The sequence below is a fragment of the Eulemur rufifrons genome, chromosome 9, assembly GCF_041146395.1.
Source record: "Eulemur rufifrons isolate Redbay chromosome 9, OSU_ERuf_1, whole genome shotgun sequence".
Classification (NCBI taxonomy): domain Eukaryota; kingdom Metazoa; phylum Chordata; class Mammalia; order Primates; family Lemuridae; genus Eulemur; species Eulemur rufifrons.
This window is the reverse complement of record NC_090991.1, coordinates 19,476,189-19,493,398: the sequence shown is the minus strand read 5'-3', so window position 1 is coordinate 19,493,398 and position 17,210 is coordinate 19,476,189. Positions and strand designations below refer to the sequence as shown.

The 17,210-nt window shown below is 46.4% G+C and overlaps 1 protein-coding gene across 2 annotated transcripts; it reads left to right on the top strand.

The window, feature by feature from the left end:
- Positions 1–1,407: 1,407 nt before the first annotated feature.
- On the top strand, positions 1,408–7,975 carry COPRS (coordinator of PRMT5 and differentiation stimulator). Of its 2 annotated transcripts, none has more exons than XM_069480996.1 (4): positions 1,408–1,552; positions 3,782–3,848; positions 6,444–6,662; positions 7,560–7,975. In XM_069480996.1, exons 1-4 carry the CDS (start codon positions 1,454–1,456, stop codon positions 7,727–7,729), a joined length of 555 nt encoding a protein of 184 aa, XP_069337097.1. In that variant the 5' UTR covers positions 1,408–1,453; the 3' UTR covers positions 7,730–7,975. The 2 variants fall into 2 exon arrangements, with proteins under 2 accessions (XP_069337097.1, XP_069337098.1); XM_069480997.1 differs by lacking the exon at positions 1,408–1,552 and adding an exon at positions 1,689–1,888.
- Positions 7,976–17,210: the final 9,235 nt, after the last annotated feature.

Genomic DNA, 17,210 nt, shown 5'->3' with positions numbered 1-17,210 from the left:
CATCAGCCTAGCTCACAGCAACCTCAAACACCTGGGCTCAAGCGATCCTCTTGCCTCAGCCTCCCAAGTAACTGGGACTACAGGCATGCGCCACCACGCCTGGCTAATTTTTTCTGTATATATTTTTAGCTGTCCATATAATTTCTTTCTATTTTTAGTAGAGACGGGGTCTCACTCTTGCTCTCGCTCTCGCTCAGGCTGGTCTCGAACTCCTGAGCTCAAACGATCCACCCGCCTCGGCCTCCCAGGTGCTAGGATTACAGGCATGAGCCACTGTGCCCAGCCCTAGATAGAACTTTTATTTCTACCATTGCAGAAGGTTCTATTCTACAGTGCTGACTACAGCCAGTCAGATTTGGGTATACTGACTCAGGTCAGCAGAACAGAGCACATGTTAATTGGTCTCATATCTCTATAGGAAAATCTACGTAGGGAAAAAAAAACTTGAATATTTTGTCAACTTTATGTCAAAAAGTTTTTAAATGCCTTATGTAGTTGACAAACAACACGGTCTTTGAGGGATTGAAGGAAGAGGTTCTCTGATGTCCTGAAGAATTGTAATAAGGTCGCCTTGGTGAATTCCAGCTTTTCTGACACTGAACATGTGATTATCACACCTTGAGCAGGTTATTAGAGTTTAGGCAGTGCAGGGAAAGGCAGCGAAGTCTTGTCTTTCCTGTGGGTTATCCTCAACTCAGGCCCTTCCTATCACCAGGTGCCACTTCAGAGGCAAAAAGAGGGATAACTGGGTTGTAGAGCACCAGACTTTGAGTATTGAAAGATAGGAGCCCGGGTCAGATTCTGTCACAGCGCAGAATGTTTATGGTTACGTGACTGTCATAGCCTATACTGTGTCCCCCACACATTGTAGGAGTTTGTTTTTTAATCATCTATCCTGGTTTCTAATTGATTAAAGACGAACATTAACTGAAGGTGGAGAGTCACTGGGCTCCTGAGTTGTCCATTTGGGGATGAGTTATATAAGGGAAACCTGTGAAGATGTAGCGAAATCTGGATTGAGCCTCAATTGCGTTAAACGTTTTGACAGCTGGGCTTTGTATACCGTCAGGTAGACTGGGGTCATTCGAGGTTTTGAAGCCGAAACACACCCATTGTGGTTGAGTAGGGATAACTTGGCATTGCAGACCCAGCTAGTCGTCCAGCCTTAGCATTTGCCACCGGCAGGAGCCACTAAAGTCACTAGCCGAGATTGTTGCAGATTTCTCCTGGGCGTGGGGTAGGTAGGGCGTTTTCTTCGAGGCGGCGCGCCCCGCCCCCTGCACCGCCGCGCCCCGCCCCTGGCTGCCTTGTGACCCCCCCCCACGTCCCGCCCCCCTCGGCTCGCAGCCCCCGGCTGATTGGGCCCTTTGCGGCGTATCCTCGGGCTGGCAGCCAGGCCGGCGCGTCACGTGGCTGAGCAGCGTCCAGGGCGCCGAGCTGCGGGCAGCTGGGCATGGACTCTCAGGCCGCCGGGGCCCAGGCGCTGGGGGGCGCGGAGCCGCCTCGGGGCCCGCAGCTGCCGAGCGCACGAGAGATACCCCCCATCCAGGAGGTGAGCGCCGCGCGGGGTCTGGGCACAGCCACCACCTGCAGCCCGGGGCGGGAAGTTGCGGGGCTGGCGGGGCCCGGCTGGGCGGGGGCTGCGGGGCCGGGAAGCGCCAGTGGCGGGTCTCGGGCCGCCCGGGGAACGCGGAGTGCCGTTTGGGCACGCGCTGGAGCTGGAAACGGCCAGGCAGCGGGGCGAGGATTCCCGAGGGCGTGGGTGGACGCAGCGGGTCTGAAGGGAAGGCCGTTGGCCCAGCGGGCGCCTCTGCGTATTTGGTAAATGGATGGTGATGCACATGACCGAGAGCTGGGGCCCGCTGCTGGGGACCTGGACAAGGGCCAGGTGAGGACGGCGAGGAGAGGAACTTTACCTTAAGGACCTCTGTCCATTGGTGGGGATGCTCAGCTAACCCTGAGCACCAAATGATGTCACATGCGCGCTCTCCTTTTGTACTCACTGAAATCCCAAGGCCCCGTTTGACGCAGGGTTTCCAGAAACTTGTATTTCATGTGTGCGCTAGACAGCTCCTGGTTTTTCCAAGACCGTTATTACAGTCATCACCTGGCCTTGTTTACAGTCAATCCCTGCTAGGCGGTGAGCTCCTTAGGGTAGGGACCCTTTGTTTAGGGCTGTTTATCCAGCGCCTAGTGTAGTGCCTGGCTCAAGAAATAGATATGTTAATTGGGTGGATGAACGTAATGCTTATTTAAGCATCAAAGATGGTACTTAGCCAAAGTAAGATAGGAAAAATGTAGCGATAGACGTATAAAGAAAATTACTTTGGAGGGCAGGATAGGATGGCACTAATTTTGTCAGGGCACAGCAGGAAGGGATGTGCACTTCCTCTCCAAGGTGGGAGGGTGTTGGTGTCTGCAAAGACATGGAGATGAGAAAGTGCAGGGCAAATGGCTTGGAGTTGAGTCTCAGAGCAAGCTAGAGAACCGTGCTCAACAGGTTGATTGGGGATGGGAGGTGGGCTGGGGAGGGGAGAGGAGTTGTGAATGCCAAGGCTAATTGGAGGGCTGAGTAGTGATTAACCCTGTAAAGCTGAGCAAGGTGGGTGGGGAGGTGGTTAGGAGGCTATGGCAGTGGTTTAGGTGAGAGATCAGACTCCTCTGTAGCTTGCAGTGACCAATGATTTTCACTGACCATAGTGGGTGGAATTGAATCGCTAAACGCAGGCAGGACTCCGTGATGAATGCAAGCTAATTGGGGCAGGTGCCAAGTGCAGTTGAGATGTAGGAGAAGATGGATTGAAATTCAAGAAATGTTACATTCCTGCTATATGCTAGGTGTTTTCATAAATGTTATCTCATCATAAGTCTCCTGCAAGGTCAGAACAATCATCCCCACTTTCTGGAGAAGAAAGCCCAGGCACAGTGGTTGAAGTGATGTGTCCAGGGTCATATTCTGAATGAATGGCAGAGCTGGGCTTGAAATCAGGTCTCATGCAGACGGTGAACATTTCTTGTTCCATTAGAAAGAGGTCTTGGAGGTGATAGGGTTTCAGGAACTTACAAGTGATGGAGCAGAGAAGCATCTGGTATGCTGTGAGGGAAGATTTCCAGTTAAATTAGAGGTATTCCCTTCAATACTCAACATTTCAGAGAAACCAAAGTTCCCTTCCCCCATTTATCACTGAGGAGACAGAATTTGTTAGAAAGAGTTGTTAGATATAAAGTTGTTAAGTAACCAAAAAGATAAGACATGTACAAGGTAAAAGCAACTGCAGGAAACAGCTACCAGCCCTATGGCTCGCGGAGCAAGGGGATGAATTTGAAGGTATTAAAATTTATAAGCTTCGAGGAGAAGCTTTGTGAGCTGAAATTCCAGCCCTTGAGGAGGGGTGCCGCCACAGCTGCACAGGGGATGCAAAGGTCTCTGAGCTTGGGGGAAAGTTCCTGGGACTCAGACCTCTGAAGAGAGGGCCCAGTGATGAGGCTGGCTCTGCAAGTGTTGGCAAAACTGTAAACTGGATTCAGTGGCTGCTATAGGAAGGCATTTCTGCTGCCAGTGGGGAAGAAGTGTCGCTGGGGTGATGCCTATAGGAATAAGAAGAGCAGGGCCCGTCTCCCTCCAGCCTTGCCCAGTCTAACAGGACAAAGCAGAAATGTGGGTTGCAGAGTCCCAGCCCAAGGTGGGTATGGAAGGGTAGATCAAGCTGACCGGCAATAGCTTAATACTGGGCATACCCCAGATACCCAAGTCTCTGGTAATTGCTGCTTCTTCCTGCAGGCTGGCTTTGCTACAGCTGACCACTCCAGTCAGGAGAGAGAGACTGAGAAAGCCACGGATAGAGTAGGTAAGTAAATGACAGAGACTGGGGTGGATATTGGGAGAGGCTGAGCAAGTGATGAGGGACACGCCTTACATCTCATTTACCTTCTCTTTCTAGCTAGTCCTGTTTCCTGCTAGCTGCCTTCTCTGCCCAGTGTTTCCACACTGCCCTCCTTTGGAAGCCCTACTGGGGCTTCCTTAAGGGAAGTCCTGGACTTTCTTTATGTTTAAACCCATCCCTTCCACTGACAGAGAGCGTTTGGAACAGTGAAAAGAATACAGTAGTTTCCCTGTATCCCCAGGGGGTATGTTTCAAGACCCCCAGTGGATGCCTATATCCATGTATAGTACTGAAATCTATATATACTTTGTTTTTTCCTGTGAATACATATGTTAAAGTTTAATTTATAAGTTAAGCACAGTAAGAGGTTAATAACAAAATAGAACAATTATAGCAATATACTGTACTAAAGGTTATGTGAATGTGGTCTCTCAAAATATCTTGCTGTATTGTACCTCCAGTAACCAAAACCACAAGAAGTGAAACTGTATATAAGGGGGGACCACTGCATAGGCTTTGGAGCCAGGCAAAAGTTTTTTCAGTTTCAGCTCTGGGTCAGAGTCCTGGGCTCAAGTTTTGTGGCCTTAGCTAAGTCATATGGCTTTTCTTCATCTTTAAAATATGGCCAATACCTACCTCGTAGGGTTGTTCTGAGGTTTGGATGAGAGGAACTAGAACGGTACTGCCAATAGCCACTAGCCACTGATGCCATTTAAATTTAATTATGATTAAATAAAATGAGAAATTCAGTTCCTTAGTTACAATGGCCACATGTGGCTAGCACTACCCTGTTGGATAGCACAGATTCTAGAATATTTCCCTTACTGCAGAAAGTTCAGTTGGATAGTGCTGGTTTAGATCATGTGTGTAACAGGTATAGTCACGGCAGCTAACACTTATTGAGGACTCACTTTTTGCCAGGTGTAATTCTAAGTGTTTATTTTTCCTTTTTCCTTTTTTTTTTTTTAATAATAAATAAACTCTCACAACCATATCTCCATTTTTCAGATGAGGAAACTGAGGCACAGAATAGTTAAGTAAAATTTTTTTTTGATTCTGGTAAAAGATACGTAATATAAATTGACCATTTAACCATTTTATTTTATTTTATTTTTTAGAGATAGGGTCTCACTCTGTTGCCCAGGCTGGTCTTGAACTCCTGGCCTCAAGTGATCCTCCCACCTTGGCCTCCCAAAGTGCTGGGATTATAGGTGTGAGCCATGGCACAGGGCCCATTTTACCACTTTAATGCATATAATTTAGTGGCATTTAGCACAATGACAGTGTTGTGTAACCATCACCATTATTTAGTTGCAGAACATTTTCATCACCCCCAAAAGAAAATCCTATACCCATTAAGTAAACACTCTCCATTCCCTTCTTCCCTGAGCCCCAGGCAGCCACTAATTTGCTTTCTGTCTCTATGGCTTTATCTATTCTGGATAGGCAAATGTGAGTTGCCTTTAAACAGAATCATGTAACATGTGGCCTTTTGTGTCTGGTTTCTTTCACTTAACGTATTTTCAAGGTTCATCTATGTTGTAGCATATATCAGTGCTTCATTCCCTTTATGGCTGCATGAGTCTATCATATGGATAGTGCTACATTTTGTTTATCCATTCATCCACTGATGGACATTTGGGTTGTGTCTACCTTTTGTTGATTGAGTAGTGCTGCTGTAACATCCTTGTTTTGTTTGAACTCCCGTTTTCAGTTCTTTTGCGTAGGATGGCTGGGTTATGTGGTAATTCTATGGTTAAGTTATTGAGGAAGTAGTTAAGTAAATTTCAGTTCAGTCACACATTTATTAATTGACAGAACTGGGATTTGAACCCAGGTAGTCTGGCTTGCAGACCTCATGCCTTGAACTATGACTTATTTGCTTATAGCTGTTGTTATTGATACAGTGTTAAGAGCATGGCAGTTTTTAGGCTGATTGCTCTCCTACCTCTGACCTGGCACCACCGTAGCACTCTGCACTTGTAGATCCATTATCCTTCTCAGACTTTCTTCCGTCACTGTGAGACCTTTTGCAAATGTACCTTCCAGCTTCCCCTGGGGTGAGGAGGAGGAACATGGTGACTGCCTGTTGGGAATAGATGGGCTCTGCTCTTCTGCCTGCATTCCTCTCACTCCTCCTTGGCCCTGTGTGCACCTTTAACGTGTTCTTTGAGGCTAAAGGGAAGAATAGAACAGCAAAAATTGAATTCAAGCTTATACTGTGAAAACACATCATTTGCCAGGGGCCCTTTACCTTGGTGACGTGTAAACCACCTGAAAATGTAAACTGTTCCTGGCTCTCTATGTAAATTACTAGACCTGGCAACTAATGGCCTTGTGTAAGACAAAACATCTTATTGAAAAGAAATGATCATTCCCTCTTCTAAAAACATAAACAGAACAACATTTAAAGAAAATGCTCAGGTGGCTAAAGAGCTCCCTGTGTATTTGCTTTATTGCCCATTTAGTAAGTTTGCCAAAAATTTTCCTAGCACACAAGCAGGCCCTCTCTGGTTTGTCAGTTGTTTTACGACCGTCTTCCTTTTGTTGATTTCTTAGCCAGCGGAGCACAAAGCATTCCTAATGACAGTCCTACCCGTGGTGAGGGCACCCATTCTGAAGAGGAAGGCTTTGCTGTGGATGATGAGGGTTCTGATGGGGAACCGAATACCTGGGAGCTGTCAGAAGGGACACAGTGTCCACCCAAGGAACAGACTGGTGATCTTTGTAATGAGGACTGGGACTTGGAGTTGAAAGCAGATCAAGGGAATCCATATGGTAGGTGTGGAGTTTCTGGGGTCCTTAAGCCAGACTTTCTCAGACCCTCTTCCCAGACTACCTCTGAAGGCAGACAGTTTGAAAAAGGGGGTCCACATCTAGGAGTCTAACCTGGTGTCTGTTACAGGTCTAAATTTCTGTGACAGCTTCACTTTTGTATTGAAAAAAAAAATGTATATGCAAATTTTTTTTTTTAATTTTTTTTATTTTTTTGAGACAGAGTCTCACTCTGTTGCCTGGGCTAGAGTGCCGTGGCATCAGCCTAGCTCACAGCAACCTCAAACTCCTGGGCTCAAGCAATCCTCCTGCCTCAGCCTCCCGAGTAGCTGGGACTACAGGCATGCGCCACCATGCCTGGCTAATTTTTTCTATATATATGTATATATTTAGATGTCCATATAATTTCTTTCTATTTTTAGTAGAGACGGGGTCTCACTCTTGCTCAGGCTGGTCTCAAACTCCTGAGCTCAAACGATCCGCCCGCCTCGGCCTCCCAGAGTGCTAGGATTACAGGCATGAGCCACCGTGCCTGGCCTGTATATGCAAATTTTGAATTTGACTCTATAATGTATCACTTTAACATTGAAATGATGTTACTCTCTTTAAAAAAATCTTTGCTTTGCATTGAGCAGCTGCAGATAGAAGTGCTGTTAACCAGTTTGCTTCCTTTCCACTGCTAAGAACCCTTGTCTGAGAAGCACAGCTATGGGTTGTTCAGAAAGAACATGTTTGTAATTTTTCAGGAAAGGAGGACTCTGTGTGTTTGTGTGTGTACACGTGTGCGTGCTCGTATTCGTGTGTCTTTTTAAAATAAGTACAAATGTCCCCTAGAATTATTTTCTAGGGCTGTTTTTACCTTCCTTCCTCCTTTAATCTGTCTTTTAAAACTGCCCGCAGATGCTGATGACATCCAGGGGAGCATTTGTCAAGAGGTCAAACCATGGGTGTGCTGTGCCCCACGAAGAGACATGATCTATGACCCCAGTTGGCACCATCCGCCTCCACTGATACCCCATTATTCCAAGATGGTCTTTGAAATGGGACAGTTCGATGATGCGGAAGACTGAGTGTGGAGCTTTCTGCCTTGTGGGTGGGTGGGCCCTCCAGGCCAAGGTCTCTCTTCCTGTCTTTGAGGTGAGATGTCATATCTGAGAAAATGTTCCCAGTGACCCCTGAGTCTGGGGTACACAGACTGGTGTTACATAAGGTCCCACTGTTCTCAGTTCTGTTGTTGTTTTTAAAGGGTTCCTGCTTGCAATGTGTGAATGTTTGTGTCTGTGTCAAGAAGAATTGTGTTCTTTATAAATAAAGGTAGAAAAAAACAGTCTACTTTTTTCCGTTTTGATTAGATGCTTCTGAGCAGGGCTTTACTCCTTCATTTAAAGTCCCTGAATTATGTTTTAAGGATTCAAACATTTAGAGGCTTAAAACTACTCTGTGAAAGAAAAAAAAATGTAGTTTGTTTCTGTAGATCTGACACTATTGACTAGGGATTGGAATCCAGGAGACGTCGGAGACTTTGTGGCTGTTATTTATTCCTGTTGATGGGAAACTGAACGTTCACTGAGTTAACAAAGGCTTTCCACAGGCTGGTAAACTAACTGGCAAATTAATTAAACCAGTAATTGTATAACCTTTAATTGACATGAAACCCGATTCCATTTAATCTTTTAATCCTTATAATTACTGATAAGAAGTCACTTTTTTTTTTTTTTATTCATCTCATTTTAGAGGTGAGGAATGCAAGACTCAAAATGTTTTGACCTCTCTAAGATCACACAGTGAGCGACAGAACCGGGCCCTAGATGCACACAGGACTCTGAGGTCCGCTGTCTTTGTTGGCCCTGCATGTGCAAGAACGTAGCAGTGGGGTCTCGGGCCACCAGAGTAAGTCACCTGTGCCTCTTTGACAGGCTCAGGGATTATTTCTTACCTCCCTCCTTCCTTAGTGACGCTGAATCAAGAGAAGTTTTCAGATCTGAAATCTGAGTACCCTCCATAGCAGTTAATTGAGCATTTAACCATATAAACTGGTTTACAAAGTCCCTGCAAGTTGTGTGAATAAGGCAGAACCTTACGAGGAAGGCAGTGGCTTTGGCCGTGAGGGGCCTCATGGCCAAGGCTGTCCTAGGGAGAAAAAAATGTCCCTTCCACTGTCTTTGCTGAAAGGGCGGTTGTAGATATATCATCACACCCCTCTTTCTTTCCTCCTCCTCCCAGGGTCATAGCTGATGAGACCATGAGTATGTCTGGCATGAAAAGGTAAACTTGAGAAACTGAGCCAAGAGATATTGGGGGCCTAAGGAGGTTGGCAGAATGGCTGAAATGGATGGGCTATGTTGTTGAAAGGTATGTCAGCTCATGTTTAAGCTGGAGTTGTGTGGCAGCTGGAACTATGAGGAAAGGCAGAAATCACAAAGTGGGGAGATTACACGTATGGCGGGGTGGGAGGGAAGAAAAGAAATAGTATGAAAAGCTTACGTGCGCGAGTAGCTGAGCAAAGGAAATTCACAAGTTGCTCATGCTCTTAGTGATCCATGAAAGAGTTGTGAATCTAGGATTCTCTTTTGCATTTTAGAAGTTAATCTTTGCGGTTCCTCCTTCTGGTTATTTCTGGCAAAGTGGGTAGGAGAGAAGTAGGGTTTATTGGAGTAAGGAGGTAGAAAATAATATTTTCTTAAAAAAAAAAAAAGACATCAGAATTTTTTTTTCTTCTTTTCTTTCTTTCTTTTTTCTTTCTTACTCTGTCACCCAGGCTAGGGTGCAGTGGTGTCATCATAGCTCACTGCAACCTCAAGCCATCCTCTTGCCTCAGCCTCCCAAGTAGCTGGGACTACAGGCAAGCGCCACCACAGCCAGCTAATTTTTCTATTTTTAGTAGAGATGGGGTCTTGCTCTTGCTCAGGCTGGTCTTGAACTCCTGACCTCAAGTCATCCTCCCGCCTCAGCCTCCCAGAGTGCTAGGATTATAGGCATGAGCCACCGCGCCCGGCCCAACAGACTAATTCTAAAAATGTGGATTGCATGATGTATAACTCACAGATAGAAAATAATAAAAAATGACAAATTAGAAACGATCATTTTGTTTTAATAAAACACCGTGGCCCCAGGGAACAAAATTTTTTTTCTAGTGTGGCAATCAATGTGTTAATCTGAAAGCCTTCAATCACTGACCAGGTAAATTTTGTTCTTTAAAAACTAGAGTGTATTTATGACAAGACAAATGAGTTTGTAATGCAGATGATTTATTCGATAGACAACAAATCATGGTTATTTAAAAAATAACGGAATAAAAAGGAAATGTCACACCAATTTTTACACAGTGTCCTACATGAAGCATTATAATTTTAGGTACTCAAAAAAATTAAAAAAAAAAAATCTTCTATTTATCTGATTCACTGACTGCTGAGTCAATCTGAGAATGGGGGAAAACGTGGATGTTCTTCGTCCGGCCTTGTGCTACCTGTAGGACTCCTCTCTGCCTGCTTCCAGTCCCAGGAAGCTCATTACCTCAAAAGGAGCCCGTTCATTGCTGGCTACTGCTTTTTGTTAGGAAAGCCCTCCTTGTATTGACTGAGCTGAAATCTACCCATTTAGTCCTGGTCTGCTCTGTGGTCCTGACATTCTTTCAAATATTGAAAATTAGCAATCTTATCCTCTCTCTGGATTTTTTGTTTTTTAGGCTAAACAGTCAACAGGCAGTTGCATGTATGTGTCTGGAATCAGAGAGATGCTAGAGGTGCAGACTGGGGGATTTTTGAGGTTTTGGTAGGTGTTACAGCATTGAGAGGGGTTGAGACAGTTCATCGAGGGCACATAGAGAAGAGGGCCAAGGACAGAACCTTGAGGGGCATTGGTGGTAAAAGGCTGGGTGGAAGGATCTGGTCACAAGGGCAGGCATGGCAGCAGAGGAGGACAAAGACCAGGTAAGTGGGGTGCCACTCAAACCCAATCTAATGAGAGTTTTAAGAAAGAAGGAGTTGCCATCTTGTATAAAGAGAGGCCCAAAATGGTATCTTGGGATGTGGGAATTAGGAAGTGCTCACATGATGTAATGATTTGGGGTGGAGGCAGGGGGGTGCAGGCTAAAACTCTTAGGAGGATGTTTGTGGCCACCTGAGCCACTGCCTTTGGCATTGTCTCTCTTTATTGGGACAGTGGTGACTTTTGGCCAGCTTCTTTCAGAATGTGTGAGGCAGGCTGGGGAAGAGGCAGTGATGAGAGAGAAAAGGAGGGAGTGGACAGAGGCTGCTGAGAATAATACATACTAAGGGACTACTAGGAACAAAGGAGAAACTTTTACTCTGACATTTCTTTCGAACAGTATCATTTATCAAGAAAGAAACCACAACTGACCACAGCCAAAATCTTGGGTGAGGCAAGAGAGAGTAAGTATATGTCCATCAAATGTGTCCGGGTGACATTGGAGATACACACTTGATTGTTTTCTCTCATCCATCCCTCTCTGCACGCAAGTGAGCAGTTGGCTCTCTGCTCACTGCCTTAGTGGAGGCATGTGGCAGGGTTGAAAACAGTCAAGAAATCATTCTGGATTTTGTTTTTCAAAAATGGATTTACAGTATTTATTTTTTTGATAAGGAGGCAAGGGGGGGTTGGGCCAACAGACTGTGCATCTTGGAGAAATTTAGAGGAAAAGAATTTTTCCCAGGCAGAAAAGAAAAGACCTCTTTGGGTTATGAGAGATGGCAGAGGAGAGAGATCTGGGGATGCTAAAAGCGGATGGAGCATGAGCCCTGCTTCCTGGAGCGTCCTTGGGGAGTTAGGTCCTCAGAGAGTAATGGATGTTGGCGCCTGTAGGCAGTTGGGACTGTCCTGCAAAAGATGCCCAGGCCTTAAGCATTCGGAGAAGCTGATGGACCCAGAGGGGCGAGGGCCAGGGAGGACCTGATGCCCACTCCCATTTGCCTTGGCACTGCATGAAGCCCTGGTACAATTCCAAGGAATCGAGGAGAACCCCAGAAGGCCCAGATGGAAGCTTGGGGTTGGAAATTCAGATGGTTAGAAAGAACGATGGTTTTGCTTTTTAAACCTGCAAGATGCAAGCATGTAAAGTTGCAGAAGCCTGGATGTTAACCAGTTACTGCTGGGGGGAGGGGGACAGATCATCAACTAGATAGAGATAATGTATTTGAAATATCATAGGTTGATTAATACCAGAATGCTAATAATTTTTGTTTTTATTTCCTATCTTGATGAAAAACTTGCAATTTTTGTTCTGTAATGGAAGAAACAGAATTGTGCTGTTCACAATTTGTATAGGCAATTTTGTGTATTTTTGATGGCCCTCACTTGTTTCTGTTCATGGCTTTTTGCCTTTTGGGAAATTCTGTGGGACTTTCCCTAACCTAGTTTGGTGCTGTGTTTACAGTAGGGACGGAGAAGCCAGGAGAGTATGATGGACGCTGCTTCCCCAAGCGTTACTCTCAGATGCTTGCTTGCCTGGGTTAAGAGGGGCCTTTCCTCGAGAGACCATCTTCCCTTCTCAGACGTTGACTGTAGAGGCTACAGAGACCACTCTCTTCTGTGTAGAGAAGCAACTGGCTGGACTCAGCAAAGCCCCGCTGCCCTGAGGAAATCTGAGACCGCCTCCCTAGGAGACGGAAGCAAACTCACTGGCTAAGTAAATATCTTGGTGCTGCACTGCCCTTGGTTTTCCGGAGTTTGCGTTCTTGGGCCCAGCTTTTCACAGGATGGTTGGAATATGGAGAAAGAGAAAAAAATAACCCTGGCTGCAGCCATCTGGATTCTGCCTCCCAGTTCTCCCAGGGCAGGTTCCCCACCCAAACAGCTGAGAGGGCTGGATCTGGAGGACTCAGTGTGTGTGTGCACGTGTGCACGTGTGCACATGCATGTGTGTGCGAGTGTGGCAGGACAAGGAGAGAACCACTGGCTGGAGGGAAGAGAAGCTGGAGGGTGTAACAGGAAGGCAGGAGGCAGGGCTGGCTCCTACTTTGTTGACATAGCAAGTCTGGCTGCAAAGCCAAGGCCCTTGGAAAGGACAGCCTCCCTGCTTCGGGCAGTTTCTATCCAGGCAGTTCCGGGACTGAGCTAGATCCTGCCTTGTTTATGGGCAGGAAAACAGCTCAGTTGGGTTCCGGGGCACCAAGGTTTGGAGAATGCCATCAGGATTTGTACTTGGCGATGGCCTTTAGAGTAAAGCACAGCCATGGTTTTGAAAGAAGATATTTCCTCTCACCTTTCAGGATTCTCTGGTCCTTCACCCTGCTGAGTCAGAGATAGAAATTGTCCCAGGAGGCAAGGTGCAGTTAGTTTTCCTTTTCTTTTTTTCTGATGAGGTGATTTTGATTTGAAAAGCAATTTCCTCTGACAACTTCTCCTTAGCAGTTGAACAAATGTGGCAGATATGAGTTAGAGCCACGTGTTTGGCAACTCCAGGCAGGCACCTAAATTTCTCCTGGCTGCTACCTGTGGCCTTATTCCATTCTTCCAGCAGGTGGCAGTAGAGACCCATTAACGCCTCTGTGTCCCGTGTGACTCACAGGGAAGTTCAGGGACCCTGGGGGAGATGCGAGGCTGGCTCAGGCTTAAGTTCCTGTTCGTCGGCTTCCTGCTGGTTGGCAGACTCACCTGTGAATTCTCAGGATTTACTCCAGAGTTTATAGATGAGTTTTCTTAGAAAAGTTTACTGTGAAATCTAGGTTAAGAGTCATCATTGTTACCCCAGTACCTGCCTCGGAGTCCGGCACGTAAGTAAGTACATGATAATGTACTTGCTGATTTCAACCAAATCGTATGTATATGGAGAGGAAAGTAAAATGCATTGTGCTGTGTCCTCTGCCAGATTATATGCTAAGAGATTTTTCTTATGAAGTAGGGTTTATAGTTCCCACTTCACAGGAAGAGAGAAATCAAGGCTCAAGAGAGGTGAAATAACTGGCCAGAGGTCACAAAGACAGGATGTGACCCAAGTCATCCGACTCTAAGTTTTTGGGCTTGTATGCTTGCTCTACTGGAGGTGGGAAACATTTAGATTTAGCAAAAGTCTAGGATAAATTTAGTTTCAGAAAAGCAAAGGGATCTACTGTATTTTCGATCTTTATTCATTACTTTATTTCTGAACACCTCCTATGTGCTGTGTACTCAGGATGAAGAGGTAGAGGCCTAGTTCCTGCTGTCATGGAGCTCCGGGTTGAGGGGGAGGTGATGGCACATGCATAGAACTGTGGTCCCCAACCCCTGGGCCGAGGACCGATACTGGTCCATGGCCTGGTAGGAACTGGGCTGCACAGCAGGAGGCAAGTGGTGGGGGAGTGAAGCTTCATCTATATTTACAGCTGCTCCCCAGCGCTCGCATCACTGCCTGAGCTCCACCTCCTGTCAGATCACTCACTGTCTCCCATCACCCCCAGATGGGACCATCTAGTTGCAGGAAAACAAGCTCAGGGCTCCCACTGATTCTGCATTATGGTGAGTTATATAATTATTTCATTATATATTATAATGTAATATATAGAAATAAGTGCACAATAAAGGTAATGTGCTCGAATCATCCTGAAACCGCCCCCCAACCTGTGGTCTGTGAAAAAATTGTCTTCTGCGAAACTGGTCCCTGGTGCCAAAAAGGTTGGGGCCCGCTGCCATACAAGAATTGTGAGAAGAGGAAACCCAGGATGTGGGGGAACCCAACCAGTGTGGGAGGTCAAGGAGACCTCTCAAAGGAGACAGCCTCTAAGCTGAGTCTTTGAGGACTTGGCCAGGCAAGTGCGGGTGGGAGTATTGAGGCAGAGGGAGCTGTGTGTGCAAAGACCCCCAGGTGTGAGAAGGCTTGTATTTTGGGAGAACTGGCAAGGGACATGATGGGGGATGAAGTCAGGTAAGCAACGGGCCTTGAAAGTCCTGTCAAGGGGCTAGAAGGGTTTTTAGCAGGAATGTGACATAAGCAGATTTTCATTTTTGGAAGATTCTTCTAGTTCCTGGTGGAGAGTGGCGGGAAGAGGCTGAGACTAGTGCAGGAGGCCAGGCTGCTATAGTCCAGCTGGAAAGGATGGTGACCTCAGCTGGGGTAATAGTTATGGAGATGGAGCGAGGTGGACAGATTGGAACTATTTATAGAAGGCAGAGCTGACGGGAGTGGGGACAGATTGCCTGTGAGGGCAGGGCTAGGGAGAGGAAAGAATCTGGGATGACCTTGAGGTCCTGGTTTGGGCAACCAGGTGGATGGAATCTGTTAAGTGTGAATGATCTTTATAATTCATAAGCACTTTTATACCCACTATTTCAAGAGGATGGTGCTCTATGCTCCAGTCGTGCAACTGCATTCTTGGAGTTTGGGAGACCAACCCCCGCCCCGAACCTTGAACTTGTGAAGGTCATGCCTCGAGGTACCCTCTGTCTTTCTTATACTCTCCTCTCCGAGCAGATGCTCAGGGGATGGTGCCTAGAGTGGGCACTGCTTGCCTCCTCCACATCTGTTCCCATTCTCTTGGTGACAATACCTTTCCCATGCAGGCTGTGAGCTTTGGGGAACAATGACCCCACCCCTGGACATAGGAACAGGGCATAAAGTTCAGGCCTAAGATAACTCGCATAATTGCATTCCTTGTCCTCTGTATTCAATTTCCTAGGTCTGCCATACAAACTACCACAAATTTGGTGGCTTAAGACAACAGAAATTTATTCTCTCATAGTTCTGGAAGGTGGAAGTCTGAAATCAGGGCATCGCAGGGCTCTGCTCCCTGCAGGGGCTCTAGAGAAGAGTCTGGTTCTTGCCTCTCCCAGCTTCTGCTGGCTGTTGGCATTCCTCGGCTTGCTTGCGACTGCTCATTCTAGTCGCTGCTGCTTGTTCACACGGCTTTCCCCTCTGTGTCTGCCTTCTCTTCTGTCTCTTGTAAGAATACTCGTCATTGGACACAGAGCTCACTTGAGTAATCCAGGGTGATCTCACCTCAAGATCCTTAATTGCATCTGGAAAGATCCTTTTTCCAAATAAGGTCACATTCACAAGTTCCAGGGGTTAGGAGGTAGACTTCATTTTGGGGAGCTACCCTCCAACCCACTACAGCCTTTGTGGATGGCAAAATTGAGACCATGATGATATTGTTGGGCCCTTATCAACCCATCCAGAAGACGGCCTGTCTCAGGACTTGGAGTTACATGATTGATTAAGTCCACTTTATTGCTTTTAAGCCAGTTTGACATGACCCCCCGCCTGCCCCTATCACTAGCTGCTGAATGTGCCCTGACTGACACACAGTGCCCATCTGGAGTCCTGCATGCAGGCAGCTGGGTGTGGTGGAGATTGGAATTCTTCTTGGTTGGGCTCGATTGTTGACACTCTGTGTGACCTTGGACAAGCCACAGCTTTGCTGACCATCGGTTTGAATATATAAATGGGCCCTTGTCCCTGCAAAAGGCTCTTCAAAGTGGAAGCCACTGTGGTTTCTGTTGTTATGGCCTCTGCATTCCAAGAAAGACGTAATAGAACTGGAAAAGGGCCAGACAATGGAGCGATGAAGGGCTTTTACCATGAGGGCGAGTTCCACAGCCAGAGTTCTCCAGCCTGGAAAGATGGCGGCTGAGGAGGGAGCGTAGCTAAAAAGCCCTTTCCATGATAAGGCACATCGGCAAGGTGGACCAGACCTGTTCATCAGATCCCTAAATGTATCTATATATCTATTGTAGCCAAGCCACTTCGGATATACACACACACACAGAGAGGTACTTCTAAAAGTTTGAGAAGTTGTTTTAGGACAAACAGTAGAAAGTGCTATTTTACACGGTGGAGCGGTGAACTTGAGGCACTTGGGCAGCTTGGTGTAGTGCACCTGGAGTCAGGGAGACCTCGGTTCTACTTTTGGCTCCAGTTGTGTGAGTGTGAGCAAACCCCTTTTCTCCCTGAGCCTGAGATTGCTAGTCCGTAAACTGGGCATAATAAGCCTGGTAATAAACCAGAACCGAACGCCGCAGACCACAGACTGCTCTACCCGCCCATCAGCATGGACACCCAGGTGACCCCGTGTCCTGCTTGGTCCTATAGATGGCCCGACTGCCGATCTCCCCACGCAGGCGTGAGGTCTCATCTCCTCTCCCTTGCTCAAGGACCCCTTAAGCCATTCTCCCCTATCTTTCCTATATCATCCATCTCCCCCCCCAGATTGTTCTCATATATACAAAAAATACTATTCTCCTCTCTTAAGACAATTCTTCCCTAATTGCACTTCTCCCCCTAGCTTCTGCTGACTTTCTCAGCTACAGTCTGCAGCAAAACTCCTTGAAAGAATTGTCTATGCTCACTGTTTCTTATAGCTCAGTGCGTGTTTATAAAATGAGCATAATCCTGTAATGACCACTTGGATTAAAAAGAATATTACCAGCACCCCAGAAACCCTGCACCCGTCCCATCACTTACCTCTCTCTCCACTCCGAGGTACTGCTACTATCCTGGTTTATGACACCATAGATTAGTTTTATCTTTTTTATTATAAAATACATATAACATAAAAGTTGCCATTTTAACCATTTTAAAATGTACAGTTCAGTGGCATTTTATACATTCACAGTGTTGTG

Coding starts and splice junctions, on each gene's coding strand:
- COPRS (XM_069480996.1), top strand. CDS start 1,454: ATGGACTCTCAGGCCGCCGGGGCCCAGGCGCTGGGGGGCGCGGAGCCG. Junction 1,553..3,781: donor AGATACCCCCCATCCAGGAG/GTGAGCGCCGCG, acceptor TTCTTCCTGCAG/GCTGGCTTTGCTACAGCTGA. Junction 6,663..7,559: donor AGATCAAGGGAATCCATATG/GTAGGTGTGGAG, acceptor AACTGCCCGCAG/ATGCTGATGACATCCAGGGG.